Raw genomic sequence first — 18,177 nt, 5'->3', positions numbered from 1 at the left:
AGCAGTTTAACAAGAGGCTGACTCTATACTCAAGTGAATCTCATTAACAGAATAATTCAAGTCTGAGAGGGGCAAACACTTAAAATATGTGCCATTCTGATTAATGGGTAGTGGGAAGACGAATGCTACTACTCGAAAATATAATAGTAATAGAGCCTTTGTTAAAATAGGCCTATGAATACAACAAAGGTATTTACAAATACTGACAAGGAGCTATTTATATGTCAGGAAAGCTGAGTAGGTTTATTTTTGCCCTGTACTGTAATTTTTTCCCAAATATGTCATCACTTTTATTATAGGAGGGGGCATAAAACAAACAGTGGCTCATGCATGTTTCTAAAATGAATGCAAAATTCATTCTAAAATAATATAATGGTAATTGTCAGCGAAGTCCTTGGTTTAGGATGAAGCCTGATCATTCTAAAGTGTAGTGGAGCTTTAAGTCGTTTCTTTGAAAATACTTCAGTTGCTCAGTAACCTGATAAGTTGCTTTCTTGGAAAAGGCATAACTATAGACCATTGAGTTTCAGATGGTTACCTAGGCAGAGGTCTTGACAGCATACTTATTTGACATTGTTAGCTTTGATTATGAGATCTATGGTTAACAGCAGAATTCTGAACCTAAAATTGTTAAATGGGGGCCCTTGACTGGGCTCATTCATGCATCTGCCATCAGCTACAGGTCAGTCTGTGGCTCTGCTGATCGTAGATGGCCCTGTCTGGGATAACTGACGTGGCTCAGCTCTGCTTCACATATTTTATCCTCCAGCAAGCTAGGAAAGGAGGAAGGAGGAAAACATTATGCCTCAACACCCGGAAGTGTATGCAGCACTTCCATTTACTTCCTGTTATTCAGAACTTAATCACATGGTGACACCTGGCAGTGAGGGAGGCTGGGAAATGTGGTCTCCATTCTGAACAGCCAATGCTCAGACAAAATTTGGTAGCTCTGTAACCACTGCAAGAAGAGAATGAATATTAGAGGAAAATTGGAGGGTGAAATGGTAGCTCTTTCCCAGCAAGAATTTCTTCTGTGGGCCCTTTGTGCTGGAGAGTTCTTAAGCACTTCACCGTTTAGTTATCCTTAGAAGTTATTCTCACCAACCCTAGTGACTGAATCCAGGAATTGAACATATTTCTACCCTCTACTTTCTTCTTTCTACATTCTCTGAGCTCCCAACACCAACAGGTGATAGGAACACTGTCACAAAAGAAAACAGAAACTCAGAGAGGAAACTCCAAGCTTGTCATAATCCCCACCATTAACATGAGCTGAACGACACAGTGCTTGATGATTCAGACAAGGTGGCGCCTTGACTCAGGATGTTCACAGCTTAAACTGGGAGTTGACAGCTTGTGAGGAAAAATGTCAATGTCCATAACAGTTCAGGAGGTGAAGCTCTGTAAGCTAAGAATAAATGCATTCAGATCAAAGCATCTTCATATCACTCTGTGACCACTTCCAGGGCCTCTTTTTCTTTTTCCCTCAGAATAGCTGAGGATTTTGTCAGAGGAGATGGGCAACACAAAACTTGTGGGTGGTAGAACGAGAAAGGAGGGGTTATTGTTAGCTCATTTGCTGGGCATTGGATGCACCAAATTTCTATTTTCCGAAGATCCTTTTCATTTGGTCTCAAAAGCCAACTGAAAGCAAATAATGTGGTTTACTTAAAAGTGTGTTTACCACCCTGCCCCACATCCTTGGTCTTACCCAACATGCTATTTAGAAAATAGTGAAATAATAGGGTCCTATCTGACAATCTAGTAATCCTAATGCTTAGAGGGAAAAGCAAATAATGAGTGTTGGTTGACATTTTAATATCAAGTATTTGGTAGTTTTTGGTTTTTGTGGGGTTTTTTTTCTTTCCGACAAGTAAGAAAGAACAAGGAAACATGCCTTCTAATTTCATGGCCATGAGAAATATGTAAGTTTTTACATTTCTTCCTAGCTTAGATTTAGTTCTCAGTATGCGTGTAAACCAGTACAGACACCCCTGAACGTAACCTTTCACCAAGTGTGGAGGGCAAGTGAATGGACTCGGCCTATGGTGCTATTGCCTTGTGCATTTGATGTTGGGACCACCATCCACGACCCCTTGGACCTGAGGTGGTTAATGAGAATGATAACCACAAGTGCTATTTTCTGCTTTTCTCTCCAACCCAGCTGTGAAGTTCGGAAGGATGTCCAAGAAGCAAAGGGACAGCCTGTATGCTGAGGTGCAGAAGCATCAGCAGCGGCTGCAGGAGCAGCGGCAGCAGCAGAGCGGGGAGGCGGAAGCTCTTGCCAGGGTGTATAGCAGCAGCATCAGCAACGGCCTCAGCAGCCTGAACAACGAGGCCAGCGGCACTTATGCCAACGGACACGTCATTGACCTGCCCAAGTCCGAGGGTTATTACAACGTGGATTCCGGCCAGCCTTCCCCTGATCAGTCAGGACTTGACATGACTGGAATCAAACAGATAAAGCAAGAACCTATCTATGACCTCACATCCGTACCCAACTTGTTTACCTATAGCTCTTTCAACAACGGGCAGTTAGCACCAGGGATAACAATGACTGAAGTCGGTAAGTGGAAGTCTCCTTCCAGCTCATTTTTGGAAATTCTGCTTTGAAGTTGCCTTGGTCCTATTTAGTATGGTCGTTTTCTTAAGTCTAAGTTGAATTACTTGCGTTCAAAGCTTCTAGTGAAAAAACTAACGGATTTTAAGATATGTTCTAATGACAGTCATTGTGCCCCTGCCCCATAAAATTTTATTTCAAGCAAAGGAAGAAAGAAGAAATTATAGATAGAAAGATGCTATCTATAAAGAACGGATGCTATCTGTTGAATCTGGGTTCATCACTGAAGGAAAAGTGTTATTGGTATAAACAGGAAAACGTCAGCAAGTACTCAAAGTGATGTTATTTAAACCAAACTAGCTAAGGGAGATGGAAACAGTATGTAATAACTGAATGAACAGGGCTTGAACTCTTCATCTAAGATAACTGGGGGACAAACTATAAGCACATGGTACCTCAGTTTCCCTCTTTGTGAAAGCAGAGGGGTAGACCAGAAGACCTCTAAGGCTCTTGTAAATCTGAATTCAAGAATTCTACATAGGAATAGAGTCTGAATTACTGGCGATGAAAAGAGTGGAGTCTAGAATGTTCCAGAACATAAGAACAACAAATAAGCTCCGATGAGTAGGGCTAGTCACAGGCACAATTGCATCAGCAACCCAATCCTCTCTCTGCTGTGATGCCGTTTGGTTCCTAAGAAGTGGTCTTCAGGAGTGCCCTATCCTAGGCAGGCTCTCTTCTGACCCTCACAGCTTTGTTTTACCCTGTCAAGCTCAGGAGTCTATTAAATGTTTAACCAGTAATCTCATTAACTAATTGCCCTAAAAATACTGATGTAGGTTTATTTAACACATTGCCCTCCTGAATAACGGAGTTGCATGTTAACAGTAGCCTAGAGGAGCTAACCAAAGGTGACTGTATCAGGCTTCATCGCAGTATTCAGTGGGCAGGGGGAAGCAGTGTGGAGCTCAGGAACCTGTAAGGCCTCCTCACATCGTGCCCCGAGAGATGGCAGAGCACAGAAGTCAGAACCAGGCCAGCTGAGTTCAAATCTTGGCTTATTATTTGAGCTGGAGCAAGTTTCTCAATCCCAGTTCACTCATCTTTTTTTTTTTTTTTTTTTTGATTGCTCATCTTTAAAAAGGGAAAAGTATTAGTTTGTAGATCACATGGTTGTTGTAAGAATTAAATGAGTTAATACTTGTGAAACAGAGTGATGTTTGGCACCAGCAAGTACTCAATACCTCTTAGCTGTTATTACTTGTATACTATGTGCTCAGTCATCTTCCCTGTCTACACTGTGAGTAGGAGCCTAAAGCCTACGAGTGTTTTAAATAAAGTTGATGTGAACACATAATGAAGAACATGCCATATGCATCTTGGCTACTTCTACCATCTGGTTGAGGAAGAAGGGATGTCACACAGTTATACAACCTTAAACATTAGTTCTCTCTTTTAGCAATTCAGCATGTGACAGTGAGGGAAAGCGTTGTTGACAAAGCACCTGTAATGACATTCACAACTGAGAGAAATAGAAAAGTAAACATCAGCTATAATAACAAAAATATTCATTATTATTACTACCCTTAACCTTGTTTTCTAACTACATCACAGGCACTTCACACACATTTCATTTTCACAAGCATCTTCAAGTAAAATGTTATATAAAAGTAAATAAGTAAAAATATTATTCCCATTGTACAGATGGGGAAACAGAGGCTTAGAGGTATCTCATGACCCTCCCAGGGTCCTTTAGTTACTTGATGGAGCCAGGGTCCCCCCAGGCAGTCTGATTCCGTGGTCCATTTGCTTATTCATTACCCTGCTACTGGCTATGGATTTAATATCTACAAACGGCATTGTCAACCAGTAGGGACAGTCTTTTTAAGTGGAGTCACTCGGTCTTTCCAAGAGGACGTGTTAAAAAGAAAAAGAAAGAGGCACCATTTTTTGCATTTATCCTACTGAATATCTAAGTGCCTGAGTCTGCTATTGATTTGGAACACATGTTTAAAACCTAGTGAAACAAAAACTCACAATTGTTGGGCAATCTTCTGCCCCATGCCCAAAAGGAAAGTCTTCTAAGAATTCAGAAATCACAGTTTCTTTGTGATTTAGAGTTAGTATGAAGTATTAAGGAAAGAGAATTATGGCCAAGACCATCAGGTCTGAGTAACCCTAGGCAAGTCACTTTTCCTTTCTGCCGCTCAGTCTGTTTATGTATGCACTGATGCATTTGGACTAGATAATCTCAAAATTCATCCAGATTTTCTACACAGACATTGACACCCCAAATGAACTAGCATATATTTTTCTTAATTATTTCAAGATACCAGTAGTCTTTAGAGATCTCTAGAGATGCTGTAAATTTTGGAGGTTTCTTCCATCAGACTTTTAGGGATGCAGTTAGATTGTCCTGCTAGTGCTCTCAATTTTAGCAGGCTCCTAAACCTAAATATTGACTTGGTTCAGATTTTGTTAAAACAGCAATGCCATCTAGTGGACACAGACTCCTTCTATGGGTGTCGAATGTAGGTGCCCATGACAAGCCACAATAATGTGATCACTATTTCCTGCACCATCCAAACAACTGCCACTCATGTCACTAAAACACTAAGTCCATAACAGTATGATCGGGCAGGAAGGCATCAGGGGGAGAGCATGGTGGTTAAGAACTGTGGTTCTGGGCTTGGACTGTCTGAGATCAAAACCTAGTTGTGCCTTTTTCCTCAGGCAATTTACCTAACCTCTCTGAGTCTCAGTTGTAAACCTGAGACAATAATAGTCCCTACCCGTGCGTGTGGATTAAATGAGTTAATATTCGTCAATTCTTAGGACAGCATCTGTCAAGCATAAGCCTCATCATCATTATTATTATTATTATATAATTGATATTATAATGTTATTAATCTCATTATTACTTAGTAACATTACTGATTACTACAGGTAATATAATGACCTTTTATTGAGCACCTACGTGGTGCTGAGCAATGTCCTATATTTAATTCTCCTAACAATCCTGTTATACCTGTTATATAGATATTTGGTTATCCATTTTACAGGTGAAAAACTCGAGGCTCAGAAGTTACAAAACTTGTAAAAAGCAAAGGAAGCATGTGAGCCTAGGTCTAAGTAGCATCAAAACACACTCTTTTAACCATTATACTATATTTCCTCCTATCAAATAAAAGGAGCCACTCACAAGCTAATCGGCATTCCCACAGCAAAACGTGTTTGCTGTTTGCTTCATCCCGGATGTCCATCCTACAAACGAGCTTACAGAGCATATGCAGGCTGACATTTTGACTTGACTTGCTTAGCAAGTTGTCATAGAAAGAACTCTGTGCAGACAATATAGAAAATCTGATTATAGCCACATTCTGGCTGGTTGAATTCAGGGCTATATCACACTAAATTATTTTGTAACATCCCTCTTGACTACTAGAAGTCCTGATCTGCTTCCTCTGGTTTCTGAGAGAACAATGAAATGTGTACAACCAGATCATTATTCTGACTGGGTTATCCTAAAAGCACATTTTTTAAAAAAAATTTTTTTAATTAGTCCATGTAGAATACAGTCTTACAGTTTTGGATTTTGAATAAAAACATATGTTTAAGATCCATAAAACAACTATATTAGCAACAGCATGCAGATCCTAAAAAGTCAGTTATATGAATGTTATTAGAGTCAGGAATATCCCCCCAGAAAAATCAAACGTGTCTTTCTAAAAGTGCACCAAACGAAACACAAACTTCTTAGGTTAAGCACCCTAATAATAATACTTGATGTGCGGAGAAAAATGCAGAAAGTCTTTTCATGCATATTAGCCAATTTAAGCCTCACACCAATGCCTTCAGGAGGACAGTGAAGAAATCATCCCCTAGTGCAGAAGAAGAAATTACGGGTCAGACACAGTGAGTGATTTTCCTAGGGCACAGAGTTAAAGTGGTGAAGCTTAAATTCTAACGTAGATCATTTTACTATCCTAGACTGCCAGGCATTCTTTCAAAAACATATTTTTGAAATGTGCCAGGCACGCAAGGCAAGCAGAACATGGCTCCTGTCCTCACCATCTAGGAGCCAGACATGAAAATAAATAATTGCAGTTCAGTGCCATATATTATAAGTCCTGAGCATGATGGTACCACAAACTCTCGTGCAGATGAGGGAGATAAGGGGTATTGCTTACCCTGAGCCACATCTCTTATCTGGAATGCTTTATTCCCATAGTTTTGGGAACAGGAAGCAAAATGTGGGTAAGTAAACAGAAAAAGATGAAACATTTCAAGAATTATATCCTTGGGTTTCTCAAAATCTCATAGGCAAAAAAGCCATGAAATGAGAGGAGGGCAAAGTAAGCTGCAAATTAATATTTAGGCAGCAGTAGTAACTGCGTTTAGCTGGCGTTTTACTTCAAGCTGGCACGGTGGATGTGTTTTATCTTTGGAAATAAAATTTTGCAGCGGTTGGTGGCAGGGAGAGGAAGCTGGCTGACGGATACCTGGCAAGCAAGAGGAGAAGGAAAGTGGAAGCTCATGTTTTTGCTCCTCCACTGTCGTCCTCGGATGGGTTGGGGGATTCTGCAGGACTAAGACACTTAATGAAAGCTCGTTTAACCTCAAAGATGATTAACAGTGTATCTATGAGGTACCAGACAAGGCAATTCAAACAGCCAAGCAATATCCTTTTAAAAACAGAAAGAAAAAAAATCCATCAAATTAGCTATGATGCTAAGGGGATAAATTGCCTTTTACACACACCATCTGAGTTTGCTGTTCTATTCAGTAATTTCCTCTCCAGATAAAGACAATGAAATGTGAATTCATTGATCTATATGATGGTAAACAGAGATTTACTTTCATATTCCTTTTGTGTTCTATTTATGGAGCCTGGAATTTTAAGCATCAAAAATAGAAACATGGGGGGCCGGCCCGTGGCATAGCAGTTAAGTTCGCATGCTCTACTTCGGCAGCCAGGGTTTGCAGGTTCGGATCCCGGGCGTGCACCCGATGCACCGCTTATCAAGCCATGCTGTGGCCACGTGCCATATAAAGTAGAGGAAGATGGGCACGGATGTTAGCCCAGGGCCAATCTTCCTCAACGAAAAATGGGGAGGATTGGCAACGGATGTTAGCTCAGGGCTGATCTTCCACACACACACACACACACACACACACACACAAGAAATAAACCTCTTTTTTAAAAAAATGCACCTATTACTATTAATAGTTAGAGGAGATTACAAAAAGAGATTAGTCTAAAAGTGATCTAGTCCCTGTAGCAAACTAGTTTATTCTATCAAGTCTACATAAAAACATAGAAGATATTACTAGTGCTATTTTATTTTGGGGAATTCTATAAAAGTTGGTGGCATTTCAATTGTTATTTATTAAGAACTTCAAGCAGGTGCTATAGTCTTAAGACAGCCCTTTTAATGACATATGCTTCCACAGATAAATATAACTGCTTAAATCTATCTATGCATGTTTAACGTATATATAGATAAATGCACATTTATCTGTTTACACATATTTAACTACTCATTCAGAAGTGGTACAGAGACTAGAATTTAACTCTAGCTATGTATTTCCCATGTCCTCTGATGGCACCTGTATCAAACACAGGTAGGCATTCGATTTAGGAGCAACTGCCTACTAAGTCATTAAAATGAATAAAAGATTTAGAATAAACTAGTGAGAAAACTCTTTCAAGCTCATCAAATTCGTTCTTTAGTTCTTCCTTTCTTGCCTTGAGGGAAGACAAAGTGAACTTCCATCGATCTAACACCTTTCTCACCCTCGTCCCAAGCACAGGCCTTTTGCAGGCAGTTTAGGGAAAGTACACTGAAATTGGGAGCCTGACTCCACATACTAGCCATGTAAACTTGTTCAAAATTAGTTCAGCTTTCTGAAGCTCAGTCTCTTCATCTAAAAATAAGGCAATTGGACTCAGTGACATCGAAGGATTACCTCCTGGAGGGAGCTTTGGCCATATGCACAAATATCCCCTTTGTTACAGCCACTTTCCAAGGAGAAGGATAGGGTAGTGGAGAGGAGGGGACTTGGAGGCAACTAGGCAATCCTGAATGATGGCTGAAGGCCAATTCCCGAGGCAGTAGCCAGCCACACCATCCTCCCAAGGGGCAGGATCACACTTGGGACTTTCCATGGGGTGGAATGATACCATTGATTACACAGTAAAGAATCACTGTTAAATCAGAACTGTGCCCCAGCCTCTTCTCTCCATCCATCCTCCTAAAAAAAAAAAAAATGAATGCCAAGGACAACCAGGGACAGCTCAAGGAGAGGGTGGCAGCTAATCTCAAACCACCCCAAATTCGTGTACAATCAAAGCTTATATAGCTTCAGGGCAAATCTACCCACCCTCCCCAGCCCACTCCAACCTGATCACCTCCCTGAGCCACTCTTGAAAGAAAAAGGGGGACTATAGAATAAAGATATGTTCTTGACTTAGCCCCAGGCCTACCCAGGTCACCTTGGTCACTTGAGAGGGACCTGCTTGACTCCTCTGAAATTTTAACACCACTTTCTTCTTTGCCACCTACAAAATATCTCTCAAGGGGCTGCTTATTTCCAGAATCCTGTCTTCTGTCTCAAAAAAGGAATTCCCATAGTGTGGGGGCTGGACTTATTAACTCAATTTGTCACATTGCTAGGATCTCTACCGTGGTCGCAACTATAGTATTAACCAGTCCATGGCCATGAATTATTCTAGAGCATTGTGGGACAAAGGATACTACAGTTCTTCCCTAGCGTCATTCAAATCCATATCTTTCTAGATATCCTTTAATAACTTCACAAAGATGGTCTACAATCACCTAGTAATATGTTATAATCATTCACCTTTCATGCTCAGTGTAGGAATTCCTCACAACTGGAGTAAATGGCCTCATGTATACAAAAACCTTTGTGACCAGCAAGGCTCTAAACAAATAGATGATTTACATTATAAAGTAATACACACATATATGCTCAAGTACTTATATTCAAGTACTTATAAACCTACATATCTATTTTAGTACATGTATGCATATTAGTCACTACATGTGTTACCTCTGTTAATACAGCTTTCCTAATGTGCTAGCATTCACTAGATTAGGTAAATCTTCTAAATTGCATTTTCTATTTTGAGTTGAAATTGTGCAAAATTGATCTTCCTCAGTGGACTTCCCCTAGAGATACTAGTTTGGGATTAATTTTTGACACAGAGTTCAAAACTTCATAAGAAGATTCTAAAATCCACCAACCAAAAAAAAAAAAAATGCTATTGAGAAGCTATTGGAAAACCAATTCCATTTTATACACTCAATTTCAAAAGCCTTACTAGATATGAAATATTCTTCAGTAAGGAAGAGGAAAAGAGATTTCACGAGGTTCTGCCTGCGACTTGTCGAAGGAGGGAATGTTTATGCTTATAAGATAACCTCGGAAACAGCCCCCGCTGTTGAATAGCATTTCAAGGCATTGCAAGCTTTGACACTAGCTCTCAGAAAGAGCTCTGAATCACTTTTCCACTGATTGGGATGAATATGAACTGCTTTAGCCACCTTTTTAAGCACCTATTTTTGGAAGAGCTAGTTAGGGTTAAAATATCACATGAGCTATGGAACACAGAAATACCAACTGATGGCCAGGTTGGTGGAGAAGAATACACTTCAGTTTCATTACCATAGTATACAACCAACTTAACAGGCTCTCTCTCCCAGCCAGTACAGGATTTATTACTTTGATGTTTACAAATGTGGGGAAACCTGTTAGAAATGTTCCTAGCTGGAAAGACTTTTTTTGTTTATTTTATTTTATTTTAGGATGTAAGCTATATGTAAAGATATATTTGAGAATATACCCTCAATACTGAAGAGAAAAAAATTACTATTTAAATCCGAATCCTATTTATAAATGAAGACTATTGTGGAACTGCTATTTGTTTTTCAGACAGGTTTGTTCTAGGACAATTTGGTGCTAGACTATTTAGAAAACACTTATTTTAAAACGTTAGTCCGTTAAATGTATTATTTAAGTAGTAATCAAATTAGACTAAATGTTTGAAATTTAGATTAAGTTTAGATTAAATGTTTGGATTAAAATGTTTAGATTAAATGTTTAATCTAAATTAAAATTTAGATTAAATTTTTGGAAATGTAAAAATTGTCTCCAAAGATTTCCTCTGAATTAGTTCTTCCTAAATGTCAGAAATACATTGATTAAACTTCTATAACGGGGGTAGGGTGGGGGAAGGATTGCTTCTGTTTAAATTAATGGTCGATCCGTATGTCAACAAAATCCAAATAGTAAAAGTCAATCCTGATGATGGCCCTGAGCATAATTAGATTTTCATCATCTGTGCCCTGCTAATTGTCCTTTGGGTGGTGTGTCGAGGTGCAGTTTTTAAAAGAGAGTAGGCAAAGATTTTAATGGGCTCTGAATTTTATTGTTTTTGGGGTTTTTTGCTTGTTCTATCTAAGATTCTTCAAGCGCTTTTAAGACTGTGAGCCGTTCTCTTACCCTCTGTACTTCTGCAAGGCTTCTCCTTCATGAGTCAAAACAAAGAAATTCCCATGTAGCCCCTCAGATTCAAGTCGCCATGCTTGACACAGACCTTGGAAAATGTCACTGCTGCCAAATCCTTCTGTAGATGGAAAATCAAACCCAAAGAAATTAAGACTTTAAGATGTTAAGTGACTTCCCGAAGGGCATGAAATAAAAGTCTGAAGGGGTCAATATTAGCTTCCTCCGTCTTACAAGACAGCCCCTTAGAACTCACCAATTCTAGGACGTTGAAGTAAGTTGATCTTTTGTGATTGTTCTATGAAGGAGGTCTTTTACTATAGCTTTGAAATGTAATGTTTTCATAATAGATTCTTTCTCAATTTTCTTAGCTAGTTTGAAGAAAGAGAACTGTAATTTCCGAAAAATTAGACATGTGCTATTACAATAAAACAAAGCACTTATGATCCAAAACAAGTTTTTCATTATTAAGTCACCTTCTTAGTTCATTTGTTTTGCTGCTTGTGATGTTTTTTCCTTTGGATATGCTCTGCCTAAACACAAACGCTATATAGATTCTTTCCATTTTTCCTTCTGCTTTTCTTGCTGCTTTCTTATCTTCCATCAAAATGCTCTTACCTGAGCTCCTTGAAATTTGAGAAAACATTAACCATTTTATTAATCTGTTCATTCAGTCTTTGCCCAGATATTATTACTACTTGTATTAATCTGATTTTTTTCATTGTTTTTCTCAATGTTAATATTTCATTGAATAGTGTTTTACGTTTTTATCATTTTTTATAGTTAATAACATAATCATATTTTGTTAATCTATTTTTTTTAAAAACTCTTAACATTTTGGTTCAGGTCTACATGTGGTAAAAGTCAGTTATGCCATTCTCTGATATAATAATTGGCAATAGAATTTGTATGAAAAGGAGAGCAGAATCTATCCTAATTCGTTGGTAAGAGAGTAATGAGTGATTGGACTGTGAAACTGAGTTATAGGTTATTTATGCCCCCAACTCCTTCTGAAAAGAATTTGAGGAACTTAAATGCTACTTTCTTAGTGAGACTATGGAACACTAATAGATGGCTGTTTTAAGCTTAAATGTTATTGATGTTTTATGCTGATAGCATAATTCTATTTATGCTAAAAAATAATGATCTCTAAATACAGATTAGAAAAATCAGAAAAGATCTTGAAATTGACATCGTCCTCTCTGACATTATACCCTAACCGGTAGATTTGTTCTATTTAATGACAGAAAACTTATAAAACTAGTGGTCTATTGTCAAAAAGACAAAATGCACACTTGGTTAAATGTTTCACCTTTCAACCAGTTGTTCTAATATATTATAGTTACTGCCTCAGCACATGGATTCTGAGGAATCTTGATATTTTGAGAGCCTAATTCAGGCACTTAAAACTTGCCTTGAGCAAGTCCGTAGGGATATCCCGGCATTAATTCAAAGTGAATCCCCTAAGAATTCCACTTTCACACTAGTCGTATAGACTAAACAGAGAGTTGAGCGGTTCTCTAGATCCTTAAGGCAAGCAATAAATTAAAAATTCATTAATCATTTTGATTGAGGCTGAAATGTAGTATTTTAGGAATAATACTTCCCAGTTTGAAAAAATTCCTTGTGGAGTAAAATGAATAGGGGTATAGTCCGTCAAGAAGAAACCATCTTTTCTCACGAGAAAACAAAGGAGGGGGAAGAGGACGAGGGAAGTTCGGATGCACCCCCCTCTCGTGCTATATATAGCTTTGAGTCTCTGCTTTCTCACACCTTGGTACAGTTGGGCCACGGGTGCTTTTGGTAATAACACTGAAAGCAGCAGTGTTTAAAGATATTCTCAACTTTCCTCGCTCCCAGGATGTGGGATTCTAATGAAACCACCCCTGCAATCCGTGTCTGAGACACTGTAGCCTTTGGAGAGCGCCATTTGCTGAAATGTCTAGTCAAAGCTAAAATAAGCCCCTTTGGTGGAAAAAACCCGCTGAGTGGTTGAAATCAGAGCTGCAGAAGGTCACTTGTTATTTTAGTAGCTGCAAGCTGGTCCTCATTTTATAACATTACAGTTATAAACAAGAAGTTGTCACCTTGCTTGTCAGTTTACTTATTTCTCACTGAAATAAGCAGATGTAGCCTTTTTTCCACATAGAATTAAGTAATTTGGATGACTTGTTAAACTTTGCTTTACTGAGTGGATCAATATGCAAGAAAAGTTACTTTTCATATACTTCTTTAAACATTACTTTAAAATATTCTTTTTACATTGTCTGGTATGATTGACCTTTAAAACTCCATTTACTTGTGGGAACCATATCATATACATCTCAATCATCTATAAATGCCTTAAGGAGAGACTCCCTACTTCTTTGACTTATTCAACAGATCACAATGAAGATTGATTAGGATGGGGGAGGAGATGTGGAAGTTCTTTACAGTCTCAGAGAAAGACAAGTAACCCAACTAACTTCTAGGATTATTTAGATACAGTCCATTTGGAAATGGAGGGAGGAGGTTAGTTCCAGCCCCAGGGTTCTATAATTTTTGCATACACTATTGAGAATTACCATCAATTTTATCCCAGTTTTCCCTTCAAAAATTTAATTTCTCTCTTCTTATTTCCCACGTTGTAAGTGGATTTAAGCTTACTTCTCAGGATTCTAGGGAAGTGTGACAATTTAACAATAATTTTTTATATTTTTTATCAAAAATGATAAAGTATATTTGCCTATATCAATTATTACTTAAACCTCTTTATTGATACAAAAAGCTATATATAATTAATATATACCACTTAATGAGTTTGGAGATAAGTATACACTCATGAAACCATCACCACACTCTATGCCATAAACATATCCGTATATCAATTATTTTAAAGATTTCTGGGATTATTCTTTCATTTGAATCACACATTGTCATTTCTATCTCATAAAGAAAGTTACATAATACACGAAGTTACATATTCTATTAATTGGTTATAAGTCTTGGGTTCCGATAAGCCCTCCTTCAAGAAAAGTATCAGGGTCAAAGTCTAAAAACAAAACAGAAATTTTATGAAAAAAAGTTTTATATATAGGTACATATGAGAAAATAGAAAGGAGAGAAAAAGAGAGATATAAATGATAGATATCATGGTAGTAGAATTTCCCGTTAATCAGTCAAGTGAGAGCAAGCAAGCTATTGTTCATGAAATTAACAAATAGAATATTAGGATCATGAACTTAATATTAAGCCATAATTACACAACCCATTTTCCCTTGTCGGCATCAATGTTTACATTTTACCTCATCATGATGGAAAAGCAATGACTGGACTGAGCATATAAAATTGTTTTTCTCGTTCCTTGACATCATTTTATTAGCTATCACAGCAGCCCACGTACTTAGTGAATTGGACAAACGTCTGTGTGACTGAACTTATAACCATGAGAATATGAAGGTGCATTTTCATGTCCACTTAAGAAATCCCAGCCTCATCTGGCGTCAGGAAGAGCAGAGTGTAGAGTCCATGAACATCACCTCTGAAGGTGCTACCATCTCCCATGAGTCAGTCATCTGGGCCATATGCCTATTGGACTCATTAACCCAGCACAGAGCTTGCTGACTGCTTCAGCATGTGCCATCTGCAGCCCAAGTTAGTTAAAGAATCCGACAAAAACTGGGCTCCAAGAAGCCGCTGCAACCTAAGTCAGGGAAACGGATGAAGGGTGTGTGATTGCCCAGAAAGATTCCATATCCTCTGCTCTTTTACCTCAGTCTCTTTGTCTGGACTTTCTCATGTGGTTGGTCCCTGGAGAGGCCTGCGTTTACTGTTACCTGTTCTATTTTTCCAGGCAAGGACTCTTGAAAGTTCCTTTGGCTCCCAGCAGGAACTTTGTATGCTGTATTCGTTATCTCTCCTTTGTCCTTTCTTTTTAAATCCTTCTCCCCTTTTCACGACTGGAGACTCTCAGTCCAAGCAAACCATCTCCTCTGATGTTCATGCATCTTTCTAATTGACAGAATGAACCCTTGGGCCTTGCTCCCATGGGACCAAGTCTAGCTTTACCGCGTGGTTATCGACCTGAGCCTTGAGAAGGTCAAGTGGGGTTTTACACGTGGCTCACCTTAGCACTGCAGACCCGTGGAAGGAAGCAGAAGAGACTGCTTCGGCAACTGCTGCTACTGTGTCTTAGCCTTCGTTGATATTGAGAAGTCTTAGGTCAAAAAGAGATTTGCCTTTTCTTTCTCACCACAAGTGTATGGAAAATAATTGTGCATGTTTAATGTTTGACTTCAAAGCCATTGTGAATGTTTAGGCTTTAAGATTATCAAACAAAGGGTCAATCTAAGCTTTCTAAAATCCTTTGTGAAATAAAGCAGAAAATGGAAGGATAGATGGATGGATCGATCGATGGATGGACATTTTCATTATCTTTACTAATTCAACGTTGGTTGAGCACCTACTATATATAGTATTCTCTCTCTCTGTCTCTCTGTCTCTCTCACATGTGTGCGCACACACGCACACACGCACACACACACACAACTGCTCGTCCTGTGCATTCTCCTTTAGAATTGTCTTAAATCTAGCCCTCCACTCCATCTCTGTCATTCTCACCGAGTCCAGACCCTCCTCGTATCTTGTCTGAATTTTCACAACAATTTTCACAACTGATGAATCTCACGTACTCTTTAATGCCATGTCATATTTTTTGCCATGGGCAGGATCACCTTTCTAAAACAAAACACTGACCGTGTCACTCTCCTGCATCACGGCTTCCACTAGCTCCCGGTCGCCTACAGGATAAAATCCATATTCCTTAGCCTGGCTTGCTCAGCTGTGTTGTCTCTAGTCACAATTTCCATCCCTAGTCTCATATCTCCCCATCTCTTCCATGCACTCTATGTTGCAAACACTACAGACTTCTTGCCAGAAAAGACAGACTCGATTTGAAAACACCATTTGCTAGCTCTGTAAAAAGCGAGTCTACAGTCACTTACTTTTTCTGAACCTCACTTTTTTCCTCAGAAAAAGGGATTTTGATTATAAAAGGTAAGAATTGTAAAGATGTAAAATATAACGTCAGAAATTATCTAGCTCATAGCTCGTTTTCTATCTGTGCCTTTGTAATATTCCCTCTATCAGGTCCATCTTTCTTTTCTCCATGTGACAAACTCCTGCTCAGACCCAGGTCGACAGTCATCTTCTCTATGGTTATTTTTCTGCCTCTCCCAGAGTGAGTTACACACTTTCTTCTTTGGGCTCCCACAATAACTCAGGGAACTTATTACATCATGGTATGATATGATATTATTGTAAGATGTTTTAAAAAAAGAAAGTATCTTTTTTCATCTGTACCTTAACCTGGTATATAATAGCTTCTAAAAAATTTTTGTTGAATGAATATATGAAGGCACTATGCTGGGCTCTGCAGTCCAGTTCTTGAAGAGTTCACAGTCTTGAAGGGTATGGAACAGACAGATCCACACAAATAACCACAATGTGAGTTTGACTGGAATAATGGCTCAGTTGTAGGTAGAATCAAAGTGTAATGGCAGCCGGCCCTTCTACCTGAGGACGGAGAGAAGCAGAGGAGTCTTTGCCAGGAGTGGATATCTGAGCTGAGTCCTAAAGCACGCATGTGGACTTAACTTCCAATTTTGCTTAACCTGCCCACGTGTTTATTATGCCCACTCCCCCTCATACCCAATAGAACCCTAAGCTTTTGTGGCAGAAAGCCAGAGAATTCTTAAACCTTGCCCAACTGTTCCCAGGAGATGTCATAAAGGAATAGATAAAAAGAGTTTTTCATAATGCAATTTTGAGCGGCAATTATGGTTTTGCTCATAAACCCTGGAGCCTGTAAATTACTGACAAATCAGCATATCTTTGAAGATGAAAACAAACTACACCAAGATAAAGGCTTGAAAACTATAGAGCTTATAAAAATCTTATGTTTTCATTATGTACCTACTGAGGAATAGACATGTTTTTTTTAGATTCTAAGTAATTAGACTGCCCAAGTGAAATTGAAAAATGATGAACCATGACATGCCAATCTATTTTAATACATTGTATAGAGTAATTCCTCCCCTTTTTTATAACATAGGAAGATATTCAGTAACATTTTGAGTATAGGGTTTTTTTAAAGAAAGGATTTTATAATATGATAAGCAATGGAAGTCTAGAAATGCTCAATGCTGAATCCAGTACAGCGTAACTATAATCATAAGTTAGCACCTTGTAGCATCTTCTACATCTATCACCTTATGGTTCTGATTGAAAAACTCTAGTAGATATTGAAATATCTTTCTGCAGTAGCACTAATTCCAAAATTAAATATCTCTGTTTTGTCTCCATTGGAGTCATCACATTGCTTCCCTGACAAGAAACTATACAGAGTGTCATAATAATGATAGTTGTGGCTACTATTTACTCAGTGTTTACAATGTGCCAGGAAATGGGCTATATGAGATTTTTTATTTGGAAAGTTTATTAGAAGCTTAAGCTTACATTTTTTTATTCTCTACATCACTAAAACTCAATTTATTTCATGCCATATACACCAGAAGCTTAGCAAGGGAAAAAGAAGTTCCCTGAGTACTGCTTTATCCTAGAGAAGCGAAATATGGCTATTTAGAAAGAACAGAAATTGTATTTGAAATGGCACAACTTGAAACACAAGAAAAATTCCATTTCTGTAAGAGCCAAGAACAGTTATCAGGCAAAAACTTTGGTCATCTTCATTCTACTCACACTCCACAAACAGAATTCCTGTGTGCTTTGGTTTCCCAAGATGTCACCGTCTTCATGTGTTCAAATAGCAGATGAGATTGTGTAGGGGACCTCCTACCAGCTCTATCCAACTTCAGGGGACTCAGAGCAGATTTTTAAGGAGAGCTCTTATGTCTGGTTCTATTGCTCAACTTTCACACCTCCAAACCCAAAATGATCAGTGTTTAAGATACAATACCAAATGCAACTCATTTGGGATAAAAATGGCCCCAAAAGACTGATTGTGTTTGTGACTATTTATTTATGAATATAATCATTTTCTCTTTTTTAAAGAAAAATTTCATCATATAAAAAATTAGAAGGAGAATATA

At 38.4% G+C, this 18,177-nt stretch overlaps 1 protein-coding gene across 1 annotated transcript in view; it reads left to right on the top strand.

Annotated features, from left to right (window-relative positions):
- RORB (RAR related orphan receptor B) overlaps positions 1-18,177 on the top strand; it is a 180,838-nt gene that overhangs the window by 139,028 nt on the left and 23,633 nt on the right. The window contains exon 4 of the mRNA XM_004439637.3: positions 2,165-2,566. Coding sequence (XP_004439694.1) covers positions 2,165-2,566 — 402 coding nt within the window. The remainder of the gene's footprint in view (positions 1-2,164; positions 2,567-18,177) is intronic.

The sequence above is a fragment of the Ceratotherium simum genome, chromosome 20, assembly GCF_057802395.1.
Source record: "Ceratotherium simum simum isolate JZ-2026a chromosome 20, ASM5780239v1, whole genome shotgun sequence".
Taxonomy (NCBI): domain Eukaryota; kingdom Metazoa; phylum Chordata; class Mammalia; order Perissodactyla; family Rhinocerotidae; genus Ceratotherium; species Ceratotherium simum.
The sequence above is the reverse complement of the archived record's forward strand: the minus strand, read 5'-3'. Positions and strand labels throughout refer to the sequence as shown.